Consider the following 24,046-nt stretch of genomic DNA (forward strand, 5'->3'; position numbering starts at 1 on the left):
CCATTAAGACAAGGAAGTAGATATACTTTGTGTACGATTTTATCACCAAGAGAAGGGTTAACGCCGTACTCAGAAAATGACGGAAACGACAGAGCGTCCGACAATAAAAACTGGCTTTATGAAGAGGGTCACACCTACGCCTTCTGAGTGGTGATCCTGACATTCGTAAGTAATACAATAGTGACATAGTCAACACATTATGTCACATGTGACCGAGCTAGCTTCACCAAGACAGTGATATAGTCAACACATTATGTCACATGTGACCGAGCTAGCTTCACCAAGACAGTGATATAGTCAACACATTATGTCACATGTGATCGAGCTAGCTTCACCAAGACAGTGATATAGTCAACACATTATGTCACATGTGATCGAGCTGACAACAAAGTAACAGTGATGCTATGTCACACGTGACCGCACTAGCAACTCAATGACAAAGATATAGTCAACACGTTTTGTCACATGTGACCGAGCGAGTCACGTAATGACAGTGATATAGTCAACACATTATGTCACATGTGACCAAGTTAGCAACTCAATGGCAGTGATATAGTCAACACTTAATGTCCCATGTGACCGAGCTAGCAACTCAATAACAATGATATAGTCAACGCATTATGAAATATGTGACCGAGCTAGCAACTCAATAACAGTGATTTTGTCAGAACGTTTTTGGCACGTGACCGAGCTAGCAATTAAATAACAGTGATATAGTCAACACATTATGTCACATGTGACCGAGCTAGCAACAAAATAACAGTGATATAGTCAACACGTTATGTCAGATGTGACCGAGCTAGCAATAAAATAACAGTGATAAAGTCAACACATTATGTCACATATGACCGAGCTAGCAACAAAATAACAGTGATATAGTCAACACGTTATGTCACATGTGACCGAGCTAGCAACAAAATAACAGTGATATAGTCAACACATTATGTCACATGTGACCGGGCTAGCAACAAAATAACAGTGATATAGTCAACACATTATGTCACATGTGACCGAGCTAGCAACAAAATAACAGTGACACAGTCAACACCTTATGTCAGATGCGACCGAGCTAGCAATACAATAACAGTGATATAGTCAACACATTATGTCACATGTGACCGAGCTAGCAACAAAATAACAGTGATATAGTCAACACATTATGTCACATGTGACCGAGCTAGCAACAAAACAACAGTGATATAGTCAACACATTATGTCACATGTGACCGAGCTAGCAACAAAATAACAGTGATATAGTCAACACATTATGTCACATGTGACCGAGGTAGCAACTCAATAACAGTGATATAGTCAACACATTATGTCACATGTGACCGAGCTAGCAACTCAATGACAGTGATATAGTCAACACATTATGTCACATGTGACCGAGCTAGCAACTCAATGACAGTGATATTGACAACGCGGATGTACATTGCTGCTGTTTGTAAATGCACAAAGTGTCAATTTTTTCCTCTGACATGAATAGTGGGATATACGCAGCTTGGCTCGGGACGGATCACACATGCTGATTGAGACTACAGGTATGTCTTTCGATCAGACACTTGTGTTCGTACACAGCGGCTCGACATGACACTGTAGTGATCATAATTCGCGTGTATTATCATTATAGGCGCCTTCTGAGCCGAACAGCGACTTGTTTCTGTGCTGAGATAATCATATTCCTGATGTGTAAATACTCGTAACCAGGAAATGGATATCAGTTATACTAAATTGCTCACCAACCTTGGTTTCTTTGCGCATTCAGGTCCAGCGTATTCACACCCTGCGTATTCAGGCCAAGCGAATTCAGCCCCTGCGTATTCATCCCCTGCGTATTCAGCCCCTGCATATTCAGGCCCTGCTAATTAAGACCCTGCGTATTCAGCCCCTGCGTATTCAGGCCCTGCGTATTCAGACCCGGCGTATTCAGACCCTGCATATTCAGGCCCTGCGTATTCAGACCCTGCGTATTCAGGCCCTGCGAATTCAGGCCCTGCGTATTGCATAGGAAGGTGTAAATTACAGTTATAAATTCACAATCTCTTAATGTTCATTATTTGAGATAGATATTCACCAAGGCCTAAGACGGTCTGAATCATATCCAAACTCACGTTTCTCGCAGCAATGTAACTCACGCATAATATCTGGAGACTTGAGCCATTTTCTATCATGATTTAGTAGAATTCCACTCCAGAGTATCCAGCACTGTAAAGCATCCATAGTAATTTCATGCTAAGAACTTTAGAACATACAGAACACTTGCCATTGCTTTGTGGAACAGGAACCGGTTTCATCAGTAAAACGTGCGTATTGTCGCTAACCAGATTCGTTGCAACTGTGTCCTAACTTTGCGATCACTTTGATGTAGTTAATAGTAATTTCTGAAAATATATGAAATATTGATGACCGTAATCATCATACTGTGATCTTTCAGCAACATATATCTGAAAACTTCATTAAAAAAATTAAGGTGTTCTGTCGTTTTATCGTGTTGAAAGTGGACCCCCACAGGTTTTTAAAGTTTACTATTTTATACTTTAAATATTTGTACTTCCGTTCTCGACACGTCTGGTATATTTTCATTCCCTGTTGTAGATATGTATCAGTTTGAAAGGAAAACCTTGTCTTTTGTTTTGACCAAAAATATGCATTAAAACGCCATCCTGCTTGGCTGTTCCTCAATTACAAGTGGTTTGTTTTGTAAGTGTTCAACTCATTTATAAATTGCATTTTTTATGTAGTTTGATCATGGACATGGCAATATAATCACTGCATGTAGACTTGAGCTAGTAAGGCCTCTATTCCAACTTGAGATGTTAAATTGTGCATGTAGTTTGAATATGAACGTAGCTATATAATCGCTAGTCTGTGGTATGATTATGAACATAGCTATATAATCGCCGCATGTTTACCTGCGCAAGTAAGGCCATCTATTCCAACTTGAGATGTTAGATATTGTATGTGGTATGATTATGAACATAGCTATATAATGGTTGCATGTTTCCCTGGGCAAGTAAGGCCATCTATTCCAACTTGAGATGTTAGATATTGTATGTGGTATGATTATGAACATAGCTATATAACCGGTGCATGTTTACCTGGGCAAGTAAGGCCATCTATTCCAACTTGAGATGTTAGATATTGTATGTGGTATGATTATGAACATAGCTATATAATGGTTGCATGTTTCCCTGGGCAAGTAAGGCCATCTATTCCAACTTGAGATGTTAGATATTGTATGTGGTATGATTATGAACATAGCTATATAATGACTGTATGTTTCCCTCGGCAAGTAAGGCCATCTATTCCAACTTGAGATGTTAGATATTGTATGTGGTATGATTATGAACATAGCTATATAATGGCTGCATGTTTCCCTCGGCAAGTAAGGCCATCTATTCCAACTTGAGATGTTAGATATTGTATGTGGTATGATTATGAACATAGCTATATAATGGCTGCATGTTTCCTTCGGCAAGTAAGGCCATCTATTCCAACCTGAGATGTTAGATATTGTACGTGGTATGATTATGAACATAGCTATATAATGGTTGCATGTTTACTTGGGCAAGTAAGGCCATCTATTCCAACTTGAGATGTTAGATATTGTATGTGGTATGATTATGAACATAGCTATATAATGGTTGCATGTTTCCCTCGGCAAGTAAGGCCATCTATTCCAACTTGAGATGTTAGATATTGTATGTGGTATGATTATGAACATAGCTATATAATGGCTGCATGTTTCCCTCGGCAAGTAAGGCCATCGATTCCAACTTGAGATGTTAGATATTGTATGTGGTATGATTATGAACATAGCTATATAATGACTGTATGTTTACTTGGGCAAGTAAGGCCATCTATTCCAAGTTGAGATGTTAGATATTGTATGAGGTATGATTATGAACATAGCTATATAACCGCTGCATGTTTCCCTCGGCAAGTAAGGCCATCTATTCCAACTTGAGATGTTAGATATTGTATGTGGTATGATTATGAACATAGCTATATAATGGCTGCATGTTTCCCTCGGCAAGTAAGGCCATCTATTCCAACTTGAGATGTTAGATATTGTATGTGGTATGATTATGAACATAGCTATATAATGGCTGCATGTTTCCCTCGGCAAGTAAGGCCTCTATTCCAACCTGAGATGTTAGATATTGTATGTGGTATGATTATGAACATAGCTATATAACCGCTGCATGATTCCCTCGGCAAGTAAGGCCATCTATTCCAACTTGAGATGTTAAACTTTGATCCTTTTTATGCAGGGGCAAGGACTGCTCGATTATCTTCGGCGCCGCAATTGCATGGACATTTATTGGCTTATGTGAACACACTCTTAATAGTCCATGAGCCAGACCCCTGATTTTTATGTTTGACTACCAAATGGAGGGACAAATTTCCATTGTGGTTGTCAGATAGCTTGATGTCCAAACTACATGAAATCACACGATGGACATCCCACATGTCCAGCTAAATGTCATTTTGGCCGCCATTTTCAATATGGCCGCCAGTTTTTTCCAATTTGCTCCAAATTTCAGAAATAAGCATGAAAAACAGAAATAACATTCCTAGACACACATTTCCTCAAAATGTTCTCAAAATTTACACACAAATTTCCGAGTGCTAACCCAATGTTTGAGAAATCTCTGCATTTCAATTTAATACAAAAACAATAACATATCTCGTTTAAGCAGTTCTTATATGGTTCTTAAATGTTTCAAAAGGAAGCAATATTGCCTTTTTACCATGTATATGAATTGGAGAAAGGAGGCGAAAGGATACAAGTACACAGGAGAGATTGGTTTCAATCATCAGAAATCTTCGCTCCAAAACAGAGTCCGACTATATCATAAGCAACTGTTTATGATTCACTATCAAATAGTCATGGTACTAGGTGTTAGCGAAACGCTAAGCGTATCCTGCCCCACCTGACTCCATATGATATTAATTCCACCTGTCTGAAATACTTTATTTGAATATAAAGGAAACTTTCCTTGATTCTATTAAGAATTATAGTCAATCTTTTCAAGTTTTTCCACCACCATCCCACACGACAAACTAAAGAAAATACATCATTCCTGACCCATGCGACATCGGCCACTAAACGCGATGACCATATGGCGTACCTTCATCTTTAAAGGTTTAAGACTATTGGTGAAATGCTGGACTTCATTATACATAACATATTTGAAATTTAGAAATAGAACATCAAGTCACTTGAAGTAGGCACCCCCACGGTCACAAATTGTAATCTCCCCCCCTCCCCCCTCTCTTCACCCCCACCTGATCCCCCTCCCCCCTTGCTGATCTGTTTCTTTATGTACATCAATAGGATTTTCTGTTCGGATTATCAAAATCAAAACAAAAAACAAAATTGGAATTTTGCCAAGATGTTTAACTAAAGCTTCAGGTATATGGATGATCACATATCATTCAATAATGTCAAATAGCCAAATCCCTTCCACTGATTTAGCAACCTGATCCCGAACTGAAAGAGACCAGCGAAACTACCTAATCTTTTGGGTAGCCTAGTGGTTAAAGCGTTCGTTCGTCACGCCGAAGACCCGGGTTCGATTCCCGACATGGGTACAATATGTGAAGTCCACTTCTGGTGTCCCCCGCCGTGATATTGCTGGAAAATTGCTAAAAGCGGCGTAAAACCATAGCCACTCACTGATATTTGTAGCTATGCATAAAGATCCAGGGCCCTGTCCCACAAAGCAATCTTAGCGCTAAGATGATTGTAACTCCCATACTTTAACATAGGCTTACGGTAGTCGTAGCGCTAAGATAGCTTTGTGGAACGGGCCCCAGAGCGACAATAGGGTACTGCATGGTACGCGGGGTGGCTTTCGAACAGTCAAGTTTCCCTTTATGTCCGGTAGCTCCAGCCTTTGATGTCTACAGACCGCCTCCGTGGTCTAGTGGCAGAGCGTCCGCCCGGAGAGCGGAAGGTCCGGGGTCCCGGCCGCGTCATACCAAAAGACGTTAAAAGATGGTACTTGTTGTTACCCTGTCTGGCGCTCGGCATTAAGGGGCTAAAACAAGGACTGGTCGGCTCGAAGTCAGTATTCTGTGTCTGAGTGGGGTATTCATGTTAAACTGCGGCATGGTATCTCAGTGGGCTAGCTAGCTATAAATCGACTAGTACAAGCAGCCACACAAACACACACACGTACATGCACGTAGCTATATAAGTGCAATAATCTTGGACGCGACGTTAAACCCCATTTCACCTCACCTTGATATCTACTTTTCACAACTTTCAAGGGACAATCAAGCATGCTCTTTCTTTGAAGAATTTATCAGCGTAATACGACTCTTGTTCAAAAGGTGCTTGATCAGCGTTACAACGTACAAGGATTTAATAAGGATTTCTTTCCAAGCCTTTTATGGTACTATACACGTGGAGGACATGTTTTGAAACTTTGACCAGAATGATGTCCGATCAGTTCCATATTTTTTTACTTGTACCGTATTTTCCCGTGTTTTTTCCAGGTGAACACTTGACTTGCCTTTTCATGTGTTTGTGAAAGGTGCCACGGGTGGGGCAGGTTTTGCCCAACTCTTCGGAAACACCTTGTATCATCACTAATTAATTCCGGGTTAGAAATGGTCTTCAACAACCCATGCTTGTCGTAAAAAGGATCGGGTGGTCAGGATAGTTGACTTGGTTAATGCATGTCATCGTATCCCAATTGCGTGGATCGATGCTCATGATGTCAATCACTGGATTGAGTGCGGCGTTAGGCAACAAACAGAGGACACGCTTTTGTTAGCACTGCGCACAGCCCATCTGCATTCTCTGGCAATAATGCATTGACACATTCCAAAAACATGTTCTCTCAAAACGGAAAACAAGGCCAGAAAACCCTTTTTTCTCATAACAAACGTGTCTGTCTGGAGACATAGGAATAAAAACGTTGTTTTTATCTAAATGAATATTGAAATCTGGAAATGAAATCACCAGTTCAATGAATAACCAACACTTCCATAAGCTGGAGTGAGTGAGTGAGTTGGGTTTAACTCCGCTTTTAACAGTATTCCAGTGAAACCCACTAGCACGGGTATGGTGCTGAGAAATCTAGAAACATAACAACAAACAGAGAAATCAAAATAACTGATATTGATTCATACACATATGCTTATAATAGTCGGAATGGTATAACATAGATTTCTTAATATGATTATATATTTTTTTGTCGCTTTCATTTGTTGCCGCTTTAAGAACGTCCAGGGTACCGATCCACAAAGTTATCGTAACGTTCGACCTATCGTAACTATATAGTGAGTGAGTTGGGTTTAAGCCACTTTTAACAATATTCCAGTTTTATCGCGGCGTGTCAACTTAATGTGGGAGGAAAGCCCTCAGTGATGCAGGTCTCAGACGTTTACCACTTCGGTGAAACCCACGAGCACGGGTATGGTGCTGACAAACCTAGAAACATACTTTGGGCGAACCGGGACTCGAACTCACAATCATAGGTTTCTGGCGTGCCCAAGGGACGCAACTCTGCACAGCGAATCGCGGCACCTTAGACGACTCGGCCACCCGTGCACCCCCCCCCCCCCATAGTTGGAAGACTCGAGTGTTCCTTGCCTTCTTTTGAGTAGTATAATAAATGATAAATATATGTCAAGCTGCTTACTGCTTACTGCAACTGAATGGATGAGGCGGTTGATGAAGGCCACTGGCACTTGAGCCCACACTGTGAGGAACGCCTGACGCAGTTCAGCTGCAGTTGTCGACCTTGGTCGGACGTTATTCAGCCGTCTTTGAATCTCGTCCCACAGGTGCTCAATGGGATTAAAATCGGGACTGAGGGCAGGCCACTGCATGGTTCTGATACCATTCTGCTGGAGGAAGTCTCTTGTTGCATTGGCAGTGTGGGCACGGGCGTTATCATGCTGAAACTCGTGGTTGCGGCGACGTGCCCAATGAGGTATGGCGTGTAGTCTCAAGACTTGATCAATGTACCGAGCTGCTGTGACACCTTTGCCTCTCCCTGGACCGATGTTCTGGAAGACCACAGGGCAAGACCAATTCCACACCACACCATGCTGCTCGGACCACTCCATGAGTCTCTCTCAACAACACAAGCATCCGAATAACGTTCCCCGCGGCGTCGTCAGACTCTCTCTCTCTCTGTCATCTGCTGTTGAGATATAGTAACAGCTCTCGTCTGAGAAGAGGACTCTTCTCCACTGCTGGTGGCGCCAATGCTGGTGCTGTGTTGCCCACTGAAGACGATCCCGGCGATTATGTGGTGTCAAAATGGGTCCTCGGTGTGGCCTGTGACAATGGAGGTGTCTGCTCGTCAATTGTCGACGCACGGTGTCCGCACTAATGTGTCGCTGGTGTGTCCCCATGTTCTGTCGAGCAGTTTCCGCAGCAGAAACAAAGCGATCTTGAAGATACTGTCGCACTATCTGACGATCTTGACGTCAGGTGGTGACCCTTGGTCTTCCACTACGTGGTCGGTCATCTGTAGTGTTGGTGTTCTGCTACCGTTACTGGAGCCTGTATATGGTCCTTACGTCGATTTGAAATGCATTGGCTACTTGCCGGGCGGTTTGTTCAGCTTGCAATCGTTCAAGGGCTTGGTGTCGCTGATTTCTTGTCAATTTTGGCATGTGGTAGCAATTCAATAACGAATGAATGTTATCCGATCTGGGTGGACTTTTATAGGGCAAGAAAGGGGGGAACGCATGTGCATTTCAATTTGCACGGAACTCACGTGCATCGGGTTACCATGGACGTTGCCGTGATGCGTTTTATTGTCATCTGCTTTGTTTTTTTCTCATCAAATTTCATTTTTCCGGACAAGGTAATGTTAAATTTGAAAAACTTTCACAAAAATTACCAAGATATTTAAATGACAACTTTTCGTGCAATGTTTCTTGGGGTGACGTTTCTTTTGCGGTTCAGTATATATTATCTGATTTGTTTTTTCTCGTCAAAGGTTTATCTAATTGCTGTAAATATGAACAGTGTTGTAGGTAACCTGCTCTAACACAAATAATATACATATTATTTTGAGGTTTTAAACATTATGCAAATTATGAAAAAATTTAATAGTTAATTTCATACCATACATTCATGAAATTATTCACTTGTCAATAAACGTAAAAAATAGTTCCGTCATTTCCAAATGGAAATTAATTCAAATGCTGGTTCAAGATAATTTATAGTTGGCAAACAACTTCCATTCCTGAAAAATAATGGAGCGTTCAAACAATAGAATGACGTCACAGATGTGTTTTAACATCGGCTTACGAATATCGTAGTGCTCTGTGGATCGGGACCCAGGTACGTAGTGCTACGTGTGTCTCGTTACGTCCAACAGAGAACAATGCTGACATTGGACTGCTTCAGGTGCCGCTAGCCTCCCTTCACCGAGATGGGTAAATGTGTATCGAGGAATGAGGATATCCCCAAGCTCCCTCCCTCCATCAGCCAGCTGAATGCCGGTACGTTAGACCCGACCACACAGCCCTCTACAAGTTACAACGATGCCACGATGTCCACCAAGAAGCGGAGCCTGCCACCGCTGCCGTCACTTCAACGTAAGACTTATATATATACATTCAGTGGTGTTTTCTTCATGGAAACCAGTGATACTTTTCGTAAAACTATTACACATGCTGAACCTGCTCAGTATTTGTAAATAAATGTAAATAAACGATTCATGGTGTCCAAAACATATCCACAAGACTGTGTGACAAGAAGGATTATTTCCCATTTTGTCGAGGAATTTTCCAGCAGCTCCAACCTTTCAAAAAAGTGGAATTTTATCTTTTTATGCGATGTATGTTTCTCAAAATAAAAAAAAAATGGTTCAATGCTTTTAAAAGTGTTGACTTTAAATTTAACTTTGGTGCATCCCATATGTTTTGCAGAGGTCATCAAGTTCCTGGCCATGTATGATTTTGACGCTGTAAATGATGATGACCTATCCTTCAAAAAGGGGGACCGTCTTGAAGTTGACGAGGGAAGGTATGTTGTCATGCTGATTTAGAAAGGGGCCGTCTTGAAGTTGATGAGGGAAGGTATGTTGTCACGATGATTGAGAAAGGGGGGTCGTCTTGAAGTTGACGAGGGAAGGTATGTTGTCATGATGATTTAGAAAGGGGCATCGTCTTGAAGTTGACGAGGGAAGGTATGTTGTCATGCTGATGTAGAAAGGGGTCCGTCTTGAAGTTGTCGAGGGAAGGTATGTTGTCATGATGATTTAGAAAGGGGGCCGTCTTGAAGTTGTCGAGGGAAGGTATGTTGTCATGATGATTTAGAAAGGGGGCCGTCTTGAAGTTGTCGAGGGAAGGTATGTTGTCATGATGATTTAAAAAGGGGGGTCGTCTTGAAGTAGACGAGGGAAGGTATGTGTCATGATGATTTAGAAAGGGGTCCGTCTTGAAGTTGACGAGGGAAGGAATGTTGTCATGATGATTGAGAAAGGGGTCCGTCTTGAAGTTGACGAGGGAAGGTATGTTGTCATGATGATTTAGAAAGGGGTCCGTCTTAAAGTTGACGAGGGAAGGTATGTGTCATGATGATTAAGAAAGGGGTCCGTCTTAAAGTTGACGAGGGAAGGTATGTTGTCATGATGATTTACAAAGGGGTCCGTCTTGAAGATGACGAGGGAAGGTATGTTGTCATGATGATTTAGAAAGGGGGATTGTCTTGAAGTTGACGAGGGAAGGTATGTGTCATGCTGATTTACAAAGGGGGCCGTCTTGAAGTAGACGAGGGAAGGTATGTTGTCATGCTGATTTACAAAGGGGGATCGTCTTAAAGTTGACGAGGGAAGGTATATTGTCATGATGATTTACAAAGGGGTCCGTCTTGAAGTTGACGAGGGAAGGTATGTTGTCATGGTGATTTCGAAAGGGGGATCGTCTTGAAGTAGACGAGGGAAGGTATGTGTCATGATGATTTACAAAGGGGTCCGTCTTGAAGTAGACGAGGGAAGGTATGTGTCATGATGATTTAGAAAGGGGGATCGTCTTGAAGTTGACGAGGGAAGGTATGTTGTCATGATGATTTAGAAAGGGGGCCGTCTTGGAGTTGATGAGGAAAGGTATGTTGTCATGATGATTTAGAAAGGGGTCCGTCTTGAAGTTGTCGAGGGAAGGTATGTTGTCATGATGATTTAGAAAGGGGTCCGTCTTGAGGTTGACGAGGGAAGGAATGTTGTCATGATGATTTAGAAAGGGGTCCGTCTTGAAGTTGACGAGGGAAGGTATGTTGTCATGATGATTTAGAAAGGGATCGTCTTGAAGTATGTAAAATGTAAAACCACATCAAGATTTCCTCCAGATCTGTATCACCGTGTACCATTGATGTAAGCGTGAGATACAACTGACTACAGAACACATATAAAACCACATCAAGATCTCCACCAAATCTGTATCACCGTGTACCATTGATGTAAATATGAGATACAGCTGACTACAGAATACATGTAAAACCACATCAAGATCTCCACCAAATCTGTATCACCGTGTACCATTGATGTAAATATGAGATACAGCTGACTACAGAACACATGTAGAACCACATCAAGATCTCCACCAAATCTGTACCACTGTGTACCATTGATGTAAATATGAGATACAGCTGACTACAGAATACATGTAAAACCACATCAAGATCTCAACCAAATCTGTACCACTGTGTACCATTGATCTAAGCGTGAGATACAGCTGACTACAGAATACATGTAAAACCACATCAAGATCTCCACCAAATCTGTATCAATGGTTGTCTAGTGAAACACTGTAATTCCCCTCAGCCAGCTCCACGATCCGCTGATGTTGTGTTCGAACTTGCTGTTCCCTGATTATGGTTCTTGGTTTGTCAGCACAATTCCCTTGATCGCGAGTTTCACTAAAGTGGTAATCGTCTAAGACAGGCATAAATACCATGACATAACTGATATAAAGTTAAACGCGCCTAAACCCCAAATCACTCACTCACTCATATACTCCTTCTTGCTTGATAACGGTGTTAGAACCTACACCGAAACGTCGCTCTTAATTGTAATAAAGAAGTTGTTCATCCATATATTCTTAACCTTACTTAGTACTCACTCACTCGTAACCAACTCACTCAACCCCATGCGTGCACTTAAAGCGGTTATTTATTTGTTGTTAAACGACGCCCTTAGCAATATTCCAGTTATATTACGGCGATCTGTTAAAAATGGTCAATCCAGTGATTGACAGCATGAGCATCAGTCTAAGGAACTGGATACGATGGTATGTTGAGTCAGCGAGCTTGACACCTGATCCCGTTAGTCGCTTCTTACGACAAGTAATGTTTGTCGAAGACCACATATAAAAAAATATGTTGAAGTAGTTGAGGTGAGGTGAGGTGAAATTGGGTTTAACGTCCCGTCCAAGACTATTGCACTTATATAGCGACGTGCATGTACGTGTGTGTGAGTGTGTGTGTGTGTGTGTGTGTGTGTGTGTGGCTGCTTGTACTAGTCCGGATTGATGCTGATTTATAGTGCTAGCCCATTGAGATACCATGCCGCAGTTTAACATGAATACCCCACTCAGGTATAGCCTGGTATAGCCCCTTAATGCCGAGCGCCAGACAGGGTAACAACCAGTACCATCTTTTAACGTCTTTTTGTATGACGCGGCTGGAGATCGACCCCCGGACCTTCCGCTCTCCGGGCGGACGCTCTACCACTAGACCACGGAGGTGGTCTGTTGAAGTAGAGATTGCATATGTACATAGAGATGTGTAATTAACTATGTGGTGATTTCTGTACTTCAGCCAAGAGAACAGTGACTGGTGGGTGGCAACCAATGCACTGACTCGACAGAAGGGGTACATCCCCAGAAACTACGTGTGTAAGGACGACGAGTCTCCACAAGCACAAGAGTAAGTTGTGCCCATCATTCATATAGGGACTGGTTATTTATCATAGGTGGCGAGAGGGGTCCATATTTCATTATACAGCCCTTTTTGTGGTGACATGTTTTTATGCCCGCCCCCCATACACATAACATGACCCCCTCCCTACAATAAATGACCAGTTCCTATATAACGTCCAAATTAATATATATTTATTTGTAAATATAGAACTGTCACTTTTTCCTGACACACTCCTTATAGCTGTGATATATATTCTCGAATTACCGCCCTTTCGTTGTTTCATCGATTTTACGTGATTTTGATTGGACAATGCACAGACTCGTTAATCCAGCCAAATTGTAACTCCATAATACCAGCCTAGTTCGGCAAGGTTGGATATTGGACTTTTATAGTCCGTTAACTCGCTTGCTTCCGGAAGATGTAGCACTTCGGGCTTGTCTTTTATACGCCTGGCATCATCACGATTTGATTCATAACCATGCTGATGACACTGTCGGAATCGTTCAATGGATCTCTTTTCAGCACAGATTTCTTATGAAAATGGAAATGTTTTGTCCTTTTATATCAATAATGCTTGCTGGGTTATGGTACTGGGTTAAATGTGACTGTTACATTCATCTAACGTTTGGGAACATGCTAGGACGTATTGGTAAACAGATATTCAAATGGAATATATTACATGGGTTATGATCATATGTTCACATATAGCGCGCTCTCTGTTTCCACAGCTGGTGGTATAATTGTGACCGAAAAGAGGCCGACAAGATGCTGCTGATTCCTGGCAACAAACTTGGCACTTTCCTGGTCAGAGAGTCTACAGGTGAGCAGAGTCACTTGTCCGTCCCCAACGCGTTTTTGAACTTGGCATGACGCACCAGCATAGACAAATAAGGGATCCTGCCTTACTAATACATTTCATCTTGTTACCGTATTCGACATAATAAGCGCCCAGGGCGTTCTCACAATTAGAAAAAGGGGGCTCTTATTAGAATATTATTTTGGTGAAAAACAACAGAGTTGAAAGATCGTTAATTTCGTGGTTTATGCTGACAGCCTGAAATGTTTATATACGACAGATATATTTTTCCAGAATTTAATTTCCCAAAATTAAGAATGCATATAACACACGTGTTATACACGAATATATAAGTCTTGAGCACATTGATCAATCGAAAGGGGTGCTAACAGCGATTGCTGACTTCCCAATATATTGACAAATATCGCCGTGGGCGCTTTTTAGAGCGGAGCGCTTATTACGTCGAATACGGTAATTCACCTAAAATCCTATGTTCTTACAAAGCAGTGAAACGTCTGTCCTTGGTTTGGACAGTGAAAGTATTACGTAATTAAGCAGACCAATGTAAATGGGGAAGGAACGTTTTAAGGGTTTGAATTTGACCGGTGCCGTACTTTCATTTTGAAGCACGGGGTATTATGTGTATCCCCTCAAGAGCACTGTGAATGTGTTTTGACATATTGAAATGTCAAGTGTCAAAGTCACCATGAAGGCCATAGCCTGAAAGGAGTTTTGACCTCCGAACTTGAGAAATATTTACTGTAGTCAATGGAATTTCGTACCTGTAAGATCAAGTAAGTTTCAAGATCAAGGTTGTTTCGCTATGATGCTTTTTTAAAAGTCTTATGCATGTATATTTTGTATTAGCTGAATAGTTTTTAAAAAAAAGTGATGACAATGTGATGATACAATGGAAGGTAACGGGGACCTACTTTCATTGAGTAACATTTTTTGTTGTTCCATAGAACTCTGTCCGGGGTTATCATATTTGCTTTATGTGCTAGATAACCTTTTTGATGTTCTTGAAATACTTGCAACTAATAATGAAGGTCAAAGTCTCTGTCAAGGTCACTAGAATGGTGATTCTGCTGTTTTCGGTTAAAGCGTTCGCTCGTCACGCCGGGTTCGATTCGACATGGGTACAATGTGTGAAGCCCATTTATGGTGTCCCCGACGTGATATTGCTGGACTATTGCTAAATTGGGCGTAAAACCATACTCACTCACTCACTCACCAAGGTGGAATATCAAATAAGGATGATGAAGATGACAGGGACCTCAGTGGTTATAGGATTGATTAATCTCTCCTTATGTTTGATTCCCAAAATTGGCCGTACCCTATTTCAATCGGAACTCAGTTCGTCACCCTCTCTCAGACCCCCCCCCACCCCCACCCCCACCCACCCACCCACCCAACAGTGTATAAATCTTGTCTTCACTGAAGTTGACTGGACCTGGAAAACCAGTGACTCATATTACGAGCATTCCGTTTTGGTATAATGGCACACAATCAAAAACAAGTCACCGCAGCTGACCATTCGATTCATGTAGTCGCCACTTACGACAATCATGATACCGGGGTTCTGTTTTAGGCGAGGACCCCCACGGTTACCATCAGTATAGAAGCGTATTAGTGCCATATTCTGAAAACTTTCATCTACGTAGAAGATATTTATTTTTAGAATGTGGCCCTAATACGCTTCCATACACGGTGCAGCGTTACTATGGAGATATGTTTCCTGCTCGTACATATTATTCGATTCATGTAGTCGCCACTTACGACAATCATGATACCGGGGATCTGTTTTAAGCTGGGAATCCCAAGGTTACCATCAGTATGGAAGTGTATTAGTGCCATATTGTAAAAACTTTCATCTACGTAGACGATATTTATTTTAGAATGTGGCCCTAATATGCTTCCATACAGGGTGCAGCGTTACTATGGAGATATGTTTCCTGCTCTTACATATTATTCGATTTATGTAGTCGCCACTTACGACAATCATGATACCGGGGATCTGTTTTAAGCTGGGAATCCCATGGTTACCATCAGTATGGAAGTGTATTAGTGCCATATTGTAAAAACTTTCATCTACGTAGACGATATTTATTTTAGAATGTGGCCCTAATATGCTTCCATACAGGGTGCAGCGTTACTATGGAGATATGTTTCCTGCTCTTACATATTATTCGATTTATGTAGTCGCCACTTACGACAATCATGATACCGGGGATCTGTTTTAAGCTGGGAATCCCAAGGTTACCATCAGTATGGAAGTGTATTAGTGCCATATTGTAAAAACTTTCATCTACGTAGACGATATTTATTTTAGAATGTGGCCCTAATATGCTTCCATACAGGGTGCAGCGTTACTATGGAGATATGTTTCCTGCTCTTACATATTATTCGATTTATGTAGTCGCCACTTACGACAATCATGATACCGGGGATCTGTTTTAAGCTGGGAATCCCATGGTTACCATCAGTATGGAAGTGTATTAGTGCCATATTCTAAAAACTTTCATCTACGTAGAAGATATTTATTTTAGAATGTGGCCCTAATATGCTTCCATACAGGGTGCAGCGTTACTATGGAGATATGTTTCCTGCTCTTACATATTATTCGATTCATGTAGTCGCCACTTACTACAATCATGATACCGGGGATCTGTTTTAAGCTGGGAATCCCATGGTTACCATCAGTATGGAAGTGTATTAGTGCCATATTCTAAAAACTTTCATCTACGTAGAAGATTTTTATTTTAGAATGTGGCCCTAATATGCTTCCATACAGGGTGCAGCGTTACTATGGAGATATGTTTCCTGCTCTTACATATTATTCGATTCATGTAGTCGCCACTTACGACAATCATGATACCGGGGATCTGTTTTAAGCTGGGAATCCCATGGTTACCATCAGTATGGAAGTGTATTAGTGCCATATTCTAAAAACTTTCATCTACGTAGAAGATATTTATTTCAGAATGTGGCCCTAATATGCTTCCATACAGGGTGCAGCGTTACTATGGAGATATGTTTCCTGCTCTTACATATTATTCGATTCATGTAGTCGCCACTTACGACAATCATGTTACCGGGGATCTGTTTTAAGCTGGGAATCCCATGGTTACCATCAGTATGGAAGTGTATTAGTGCCATATTCTAAAAACTTTCATCTACGTAGACGATATTTATTTTAGAATGTGGCCCTAATATGCTTCCATACAGGGTGCAGCGTTACTATGGAGATATGTTTCCTGCTCTTACATATTATTCGATTCATGTAGTCGCCACTTACTACAATCATGATACCGGGGATCTGTTTTAAGCTGGGAATCCCATGGTTACCATCAGTATGGAAGTGTATTAGTGCCTTATTCTAAAAACTTTCATCTACGTAGAAGATATTTATTTTTAGAATGTGGCACTAATACGGTTCCATACATGGTCCTGCTCTCACATACCCAGTCTTCTGTTTGCTGCAGACAAGTCCTCCCATGTGTTGTCGGTGCGAGACAACGTCCCGAGTGTCAAACACTACCGTATGCGGAAGTTGGATAACGGGGGCGTCTACATCAACACAAAGAGAACATTTCCTGATGTAATTGAACTTATAGACCACTATAAAAGTAAGTACAATTATGGATTTGTCATATCTGAATGATTCAAAGATTGACATTGGTTATTGCTTTGTTATCAGGCGTCAGAAACAATTCTTTTTTGCTACTGATCTATTTTGTACTAAGATCTTTAAATTTGATTTTATGCCTCTCAGCGTGGGGAAAACACACATGTAAATGTACCCTCGATAGTACATCATTACGTGTGTAGATAGCATGGCGCTCAGAAACAACAGGCTGTAGATTCATGGCAATATAATAGCACAACTGTTATTATGGTCATTCGTAACTGCCCGTTTATTTTCGTTTTCGTGATACAGAAATCAGACATGTTGTTGTGAATGTTTCATTATCTGGTACGCAGAATATAGAAGCCTCCGCGCTCATTTGCTTAAATTGATCTGGAGGGTTTGTCGGATACTTATGCAGGGGGGTATTTATTGGAGTAAACGATCTTTTGTTACTGGATTGAGCTCCAGCCTATGAAGGGGGCACGGGTGTGCAGATTTGCGTCTCTTGAGCACGCCAGAAACCAATGATTGTGGGTTCGAATCCCGATTCGCCCCGATTATGTTTTTTAGGTTTGTCAGCATCATACCCGTGCTCGTAGGTTTCAGCGAAGCGGTAAACGGCTGAGACCTGCATCACTTCGGGCTTTCGTCCCACACTAAGCTGACACGCCGCGATATAACTATAATACTGTTAAAAGCGGCGTTAAACCAAACTCACTCACTCAATCCAGCTTATGGAAGTGTTGGTTATTCATTGAACTGGTGATTTCATTTCCAGATTTCAATTTTCATTTAGAAAAAAAACAACGTTTTTATTCCTATGTCTCCAGACGGACATGTTCGTTATAAGAAAAAAAGGGTTTTCTGGCCTTGTTTTACATTTTGAGAGAACATGTTTTTGGAATGTGTCAATGCATTATTGCCAGAGAATGCAGATGGGCTGTGCGCAGTGCTAACAAAAGCGTGTCCTAGGACCCGACCGATTGTACACTTCCGGGACCTAGAAGTGGCCCGAAATGCGGTCAAGATGGCTGCCAAACTTGGCGCTGGGTGTTTTGGCGAAGTATGGAAGGGTAGGTACAAATCTGTGGATGACAATCCTATCTTGGTCAACATTTCAAACCCCCGTGGAAGCTTAAATTCGACCATTTTATGAATAACAGATTCTATCAGTGGTTATGCCCGGACGTTCAATTCCATATCTGTTCATTGAGATTTATCTTGAAATATACTCGGTTTATATTCTTTGGTTTGGCAAAGATTTTTTCCTTATTATGAGTTTTATTTTTGAAATATTTTTTGTTATCAATATTATTACAATACATTACCCGTGAAGATCCGGGACTGAAAAGATCTTCAGCAACCCATGCTTGCCGTAAAAGGCGACTATGTTTGTCGTAAGATGCGACTAACGGGATCGGGTGGTCAGGCTCACTGACTCGGATGATGCATGTCATCGTATCCCAGTTGCGTGGATCGATGCTCAAGATGTCAATCACTGGATTGTCTTGTCCAGACTCGATTATTAACCGACCGCCGTCATAAAGCTGGAGTATTGTACTACAAACAAACAAACAACACGTTTTTTCGTAGAAGAGATCCTTTTGCAGGATTTCAGGTATATTTGACGACCAGACCTGAAGTGTTTATGTAAATAGTAGTCTCTTAGTGAACAGTATATATTTCTTGCTTATGGTTACGATAGCTTCGCCGTGGGTATTATTAGGATAGAATTGTTCCCAGTAACATATACTTGTCGTAAAAGTCGGATAAAATGGATTGGTTGTCCAGTGACTTGTTTCACTCTACCCTAGGCTACGACCGCCTCCGTGGTCTTGTGGTAGAGCGTCCGGTAGAAGGTCCGGGGTTCGATCCCCGGCCGCGTCATACCAAAAGACGTTAAAAGATGGTACTTGTTGTTTCCCTGTCTGGCGCTCGGCATTAAGGGGCTAAAACAAGGACTGGTCGGCTCGGAGTCAGTATACTGTGTCTGAGTGGGATATTCATGTTAAACTGCGGCATGGTATCTCAGTGTGCTAGCACTATAAATCGGCATCAGTCCGGACAAGTACAAGCAGCCACATAAACACACACACGTACATGAACGTCGCTATATAAGTGCAATAATCTTGGACGCGACGTTAAACCCAATTTTACCTCACCTACCCTAGGCTACACCACCGTCCCAGACAGATGCTCTGAGGAGTACCAAGTTATATCTTAAACTTACCAGCTAGGGGTCAATTTATTTGGCAGTAAACAAAAGCGACAAAACGGTTCCATAATCATAAAAAACACTGCTAAAAGCAGAGTCCATTGTACGATTCTATCTTTATCATGAGCCGACATAGACTGGCAAAGAGGTCTGTGCTTTTTCGATTTCCCTGCATGTATAAATTCTCAATTAAAAGAATCCTCATATATACGACGTCTTTGATTCAGTGAAAGGTACAAAACAGATGGTATTGGAAAAATGCCTTTGTGTCAAGTATAAACTCAGAATACATATCTGCCCACGGAAGTATACACCCGTGATGTGTATTTCTGACTTGTCAAGCGCATGAAACATGCGCTCTTGCAATTACTTCCGAACAAACAGTAATTATTGAGTTGGATTTTAACAATATCTCTGCGAGAGTCACCAAAAATGTGTTTTACAGTTTGTACCTTTGTGGGACATCGCACCTGGTTAGCACCTGGAACTAGCGCTTTACCAACTACATTAGTCAATTGAAAATAATTTTTTAATTTGAAGTTTACACGATATAAGGCTTTTCCATTGGACGAGAGGTCGGTCACATGACCGCGAAATTGACGTTCATAAGTGTATGATGACACAATTTGACGTTCATACGTTTTTCACGAGACCGTGTTCTTGAACACTGACTACTTCCACATTCCTGGGGAAACCCCTGGGAATTCCCGAGCACGAAAACATGCATAAGCGTTCTTTCTGATCATTTAGAACCTTTATTCTTGGTCTCAGCGTTTCAGTATACTTTGAGAAATGTCAGAGAGCGTGACTGCATGATTGTTCACGAATATCCTCGCTACGGCCCATCCTAATGAACAAACGAAGAAATGCACATCTAAACTATCGTAGTATCGACTCGATCCGTGCCTAGGCTGACATTGACCGTCTCCATCAATCTATGAATTTACCTTTGTGTCTGTTTGACGCATCTTTAATCTCCTTTCAATGATCGGCCAGTTGATCAATGATGACTAACACATGTAACCGCCAAAGGTTCATCAACAACTTCGGAAATCTCTCCAGTCACGTTTATCGTGTCGGCCATTTTGACGTCTTGTACTTGATGTAAATGTATTACGACGCGCTGTCATTGTGACTGACTTACTGAGGTAGTTCTTTACAGACCTTTCTCATCTAATGAGGATATGATTTGAACACATGTGCTGCGTAAGATGTTTCTGGAGAGCAAGTCGTGCATCCATACGCCCATGTCACCTCTCTTTTGAGGAATTATTTTACTCTGCGATATAGCTGGTTTTTTTTGTTTTGTTTGATAGGCATTACTTAGAAGTTGACGGATGACAAGATAGACACAATTTTTTATGGATAACAACAGTATTAAAGAAGTTGTTATCCATAATTTTTTTTGTCTATCTTAGCTGGTTGTTGTATGGCTGTCAGTGTAAACATGAAGTCACACGTACTAAATAAAATTGTGTTTAGATCTAGGCCTACAACTTTTGAGGTAAGAAATTGTGATAAATTTTTTATAAGAATTGACCTTCACTTTGTGAGAGTTCATTGGAGTATGAACCTTCATAGAGTGAGGGCCAAACATTGTATGAACGTCGTCGCAAGCTCGATTTATTCTAGGGATACTGCGGAATGTGATCGACGTTGCCGTGAAGACCCTCAAACCTGGCACAATGTCACCGGAAGCCTTCCTGGCCGAGGCGAAGATCATGCACAAGCTTCGCCACACCAAGCTGGTCCAGCTGATAGCTGTCTGCACCGAGGAGGAACCCATCCTCATCATGACGGAGCTGATGGCCAATGGCGCCCTGCTGGACTACATCAGGAAGGACGAGGGCAGACTGATCCGATTCCCCACCGTCATCGACATGGCCTCCCAGGTAGGTTGGTTGGTTGGTTGGTTTGTTGTTTAACGCCGCACTCAGCAATATTCCAGCTATATGACGGCGGTCTGTATAATCGAGTCTGGGCCAGACAATCCAGTAATTAATGTCATGAGCATCGATCCAGGCAATTGCGTGGATTTATGACATGCATCAACCAAGTCAGCGAGCCTGACCACCCGATCCCGTTAGTCGCCTCTTACCACAAGCATAGTCGCCTTTTACGGCAAACATGGGTTGCTGAAGACCTATTCTACCCCGGAATCTTCACGGGTCTCAGGTGGGTAGGAGGGTATCGTATGAGGCAACCAGTGTGCTGCTTATAATGTCTGCTGATTCCCATTGTAGGCCTGGCATCATGTTGGATAACCACGCGTATCTTAGACGTGTCGATTTGTTTTTATATTGGGCTGGCATCATGTCAGGTAATCAAGGATACCATTAACATGGATTCTTGTAGTAATACAACTGGCATCATATTAGAAAGCCAAGCTAACTAACCTGATGATTCGTATATGCGGAAACACTTTGAATATTCGAATTTTGATAATATTTGGCAATAAGGCCACAAAAATAATTTAATTTGTTCTCGTAAATTATGCATGAGAGGGGGCACGGGTTGCCCAGTCGTCTAATGCGCCGCGATTCGCTGTGCAGAGTTGCGTCCCTTGGGCAGGTCAGAAACCTATGATTGTGGGTTCGAATCCCGGTTCGCCCCGATTATGTTTCTAGGTTCGTCTGCACCATACCCGTGCTCGTGGGTTTTGCCGAAGTGGTAAACGTCTATGACCTGCATCACTTCGGGCTTTCGTCCCATATTAAGCTGACACGCCGTGATATGACTGGAATACTGTTAAAAGCGGCGTTAAACCCAACTCACTCACTCACTTATGCAGGAGATAATCAAATATAACAATGACGTACGGGTTCGAATCTCATTTAATGTGTTTGGTAATGGTGGTAGAAAACATATATTTTCTTATTTCAAGTTAAAGCTGATTATGTGTTAACAAAGTGTTTCAGTTCACTTACACAACCAAGCATACTTTTTATGTCCGTTGTTTCCAATATTTATATTTCCTCGATCAATTCTCAGCCGAATATTTGCTTGATATGAATTATATCACGCCACTGGTACTCCAACTGATCCATTCTATCAAAAGGTCAAACACATCTACTGAACTTGTCTGTCGTAACTCTCCTTCACAGTACAAATCTACGACACTTTAAGTAACATGAAACATCTCTTGTCTAATGCTGTGAATCTGAAACGGTTCAATTAAGCTTGCAAGCGAAGGGTTGAAAACGTTTTGAATTTTGTCCTTCAAAATGATGCAGGGTCCACAAGATAATACTTCTTTGCTTGATATAATTTATTACCTCATTGAGACAAGGATATGTTGTTTACATATTTTATCAACGAGATACCAGGCTTTAATGCCATCAATCAATTTATTTCGTATAAAGCCTAGGGCCCACGTACAAAGTAAAATAAACATTAATTATAACATAGAGTGATCAAACATGCTAGAAATGTGTTGTCATAGGTATGCTGCCTATGCATCTCTAAAATAGCTAGAAGAGTTCGTTTGCGTTGATAAATTATTACGATGCAAGTTTTCAATAATGTATTTTTTATCAATGTACACAGTAAAGTTGTTTGGAATAAGTCATGATATGCCTGACATTCATATGAAAAATGAAATTCATTTTTAACAATGTTTTCGCTACATATTACACAAATCCGATATTATCTGGGAACCTCTTCCCGTATTCCCGTATTTTTGTGTAAAGGTAAAACACCAAGTCGTGACTCTTTAGATTACATATTTAACAGATAATGTTCAATACAAAAGGAATGCATAATCTTGGAATACATATGTAGAAAAGAACAACTTTGGACATCAGGGAAGATAGACGGCACTTAACAATCATTTATCCATCAGTACAATTCGTTGAGCTGCTTTATTTACCAACTCCCTGGGATTCCCAGCCAAATCCAATTCCATAACTGAACAGAATATTTTTAACATAATAAACCCAAGTTTCCACCCCCAACTTGATCTAAATTACACAACATAAAATAGCATTGTTTTTGGTATCTATCCTCCTACAGTTCCAGGAGGTTAAACCAATATTTTACATTTGTACATTTATTACTTATACCCATTACATACTTGCTAAACGTCACATAAAACTGTTCCATAACTGCCCATTTCTGAAGCATTTAGATGCATACAGAGCAATAGGCTCTATGTGAACATCAAACATTCTAGATGGAACTAAAGGAGATATATTCAGAAGTCAAGTGAAGACAGTGCCTTATTGGCCTTTTTAACGAGAAATTGAACTGCAATTGACCAAAAAGGTCTGCTTGAAGAGCAAACCAAATAATTATATTATGTTGAAATGTTTAACCTTCTATCTCCAAAATACCAAGTTTCATGTTTCCTTAACGTACCACCATTTCCGAACACCAACGCTTCCGTTTTATTAAATTGATAGTTAAACCCCTTTTTGTCAAAATTGAGCAAGAGTGTTAATCTTTCTCTGCAAACTGATGACATAATCAGCAATCTAACAAAGATCATCTGCATATAATAACAAA

The 24,046-nt window shown here is 41.2% G+C and overlaps 1 protein-coding gene across 2 annotated transcripts in view; it reads left to right on the forward strand.

The window, feature by feature from the left end:
- Nucleotides 1-24,046, forward strand: part of LOC139480474 (tyrosine-protein kinase yes-like) — a 32,415-nt gene that overhangs the window by 934 nt on the left and 7,435 nt on the right. The window contains exons 2-9 of one of the 2 annotated variants that reach the window (XM_071263564.1): nucleotides 1,490-1,544; nucleotides 9,389-9,579; nucleotides 9,913-10,009; nucleotides 12,800-12,907; nucleotides 13,630-13,721; nucleotides 17,183-17,326; nucleotides 18,255-18,401; nucleotides 21,176-21,435. In XM_071263564.1, the coding sequence (XP_071119665.1) occupies nucleotides 9,414-9,579; nucleotides 9,913-10,009; nucleotides 12,800-12,907; nucleotides 13,630-13,721; nucleotides 17,183-17,326; nucleotides 18,255-18,401; nucleotides 21,176-21,435 (1,014 nt within the window). In that variant the 5' untranslated portion in view covers nucleotides 1,490-1,544; nucleotides 9,389-9,413. The remainder of the gene's footprint in view (nucleotides 1-1,489; nucleotides 1,545-9,388; nucleotides 9,580-9,912; nucleotides 10,010-12,799; nucleotides 12,908-13,629; nucleotides 13,722-17,182; nucleotides 17,327-18,254; nucleotides 18,402-21,175; nucleotides 21,436-24,046) is intronic. The other variant, XM_071263563.1, reaches the window with a different exon arrangement.

This window comes from Haliotis cracherodii, unplaced genomic scaffold (assembly GCF_022045235.1).
Source record: "Haliotis cracherodii isolate W230 unplaced genomic scaffold, xgHalCrac1.p SCAF_4, whole genome shotgun sequence".
Taxonomy (NCBI): Eukaryota; Metazoa; Mollusca; class Gastropoda; order Lepetellida; family Haliotidae; genus Haliotis; species Haliotis cracherodii.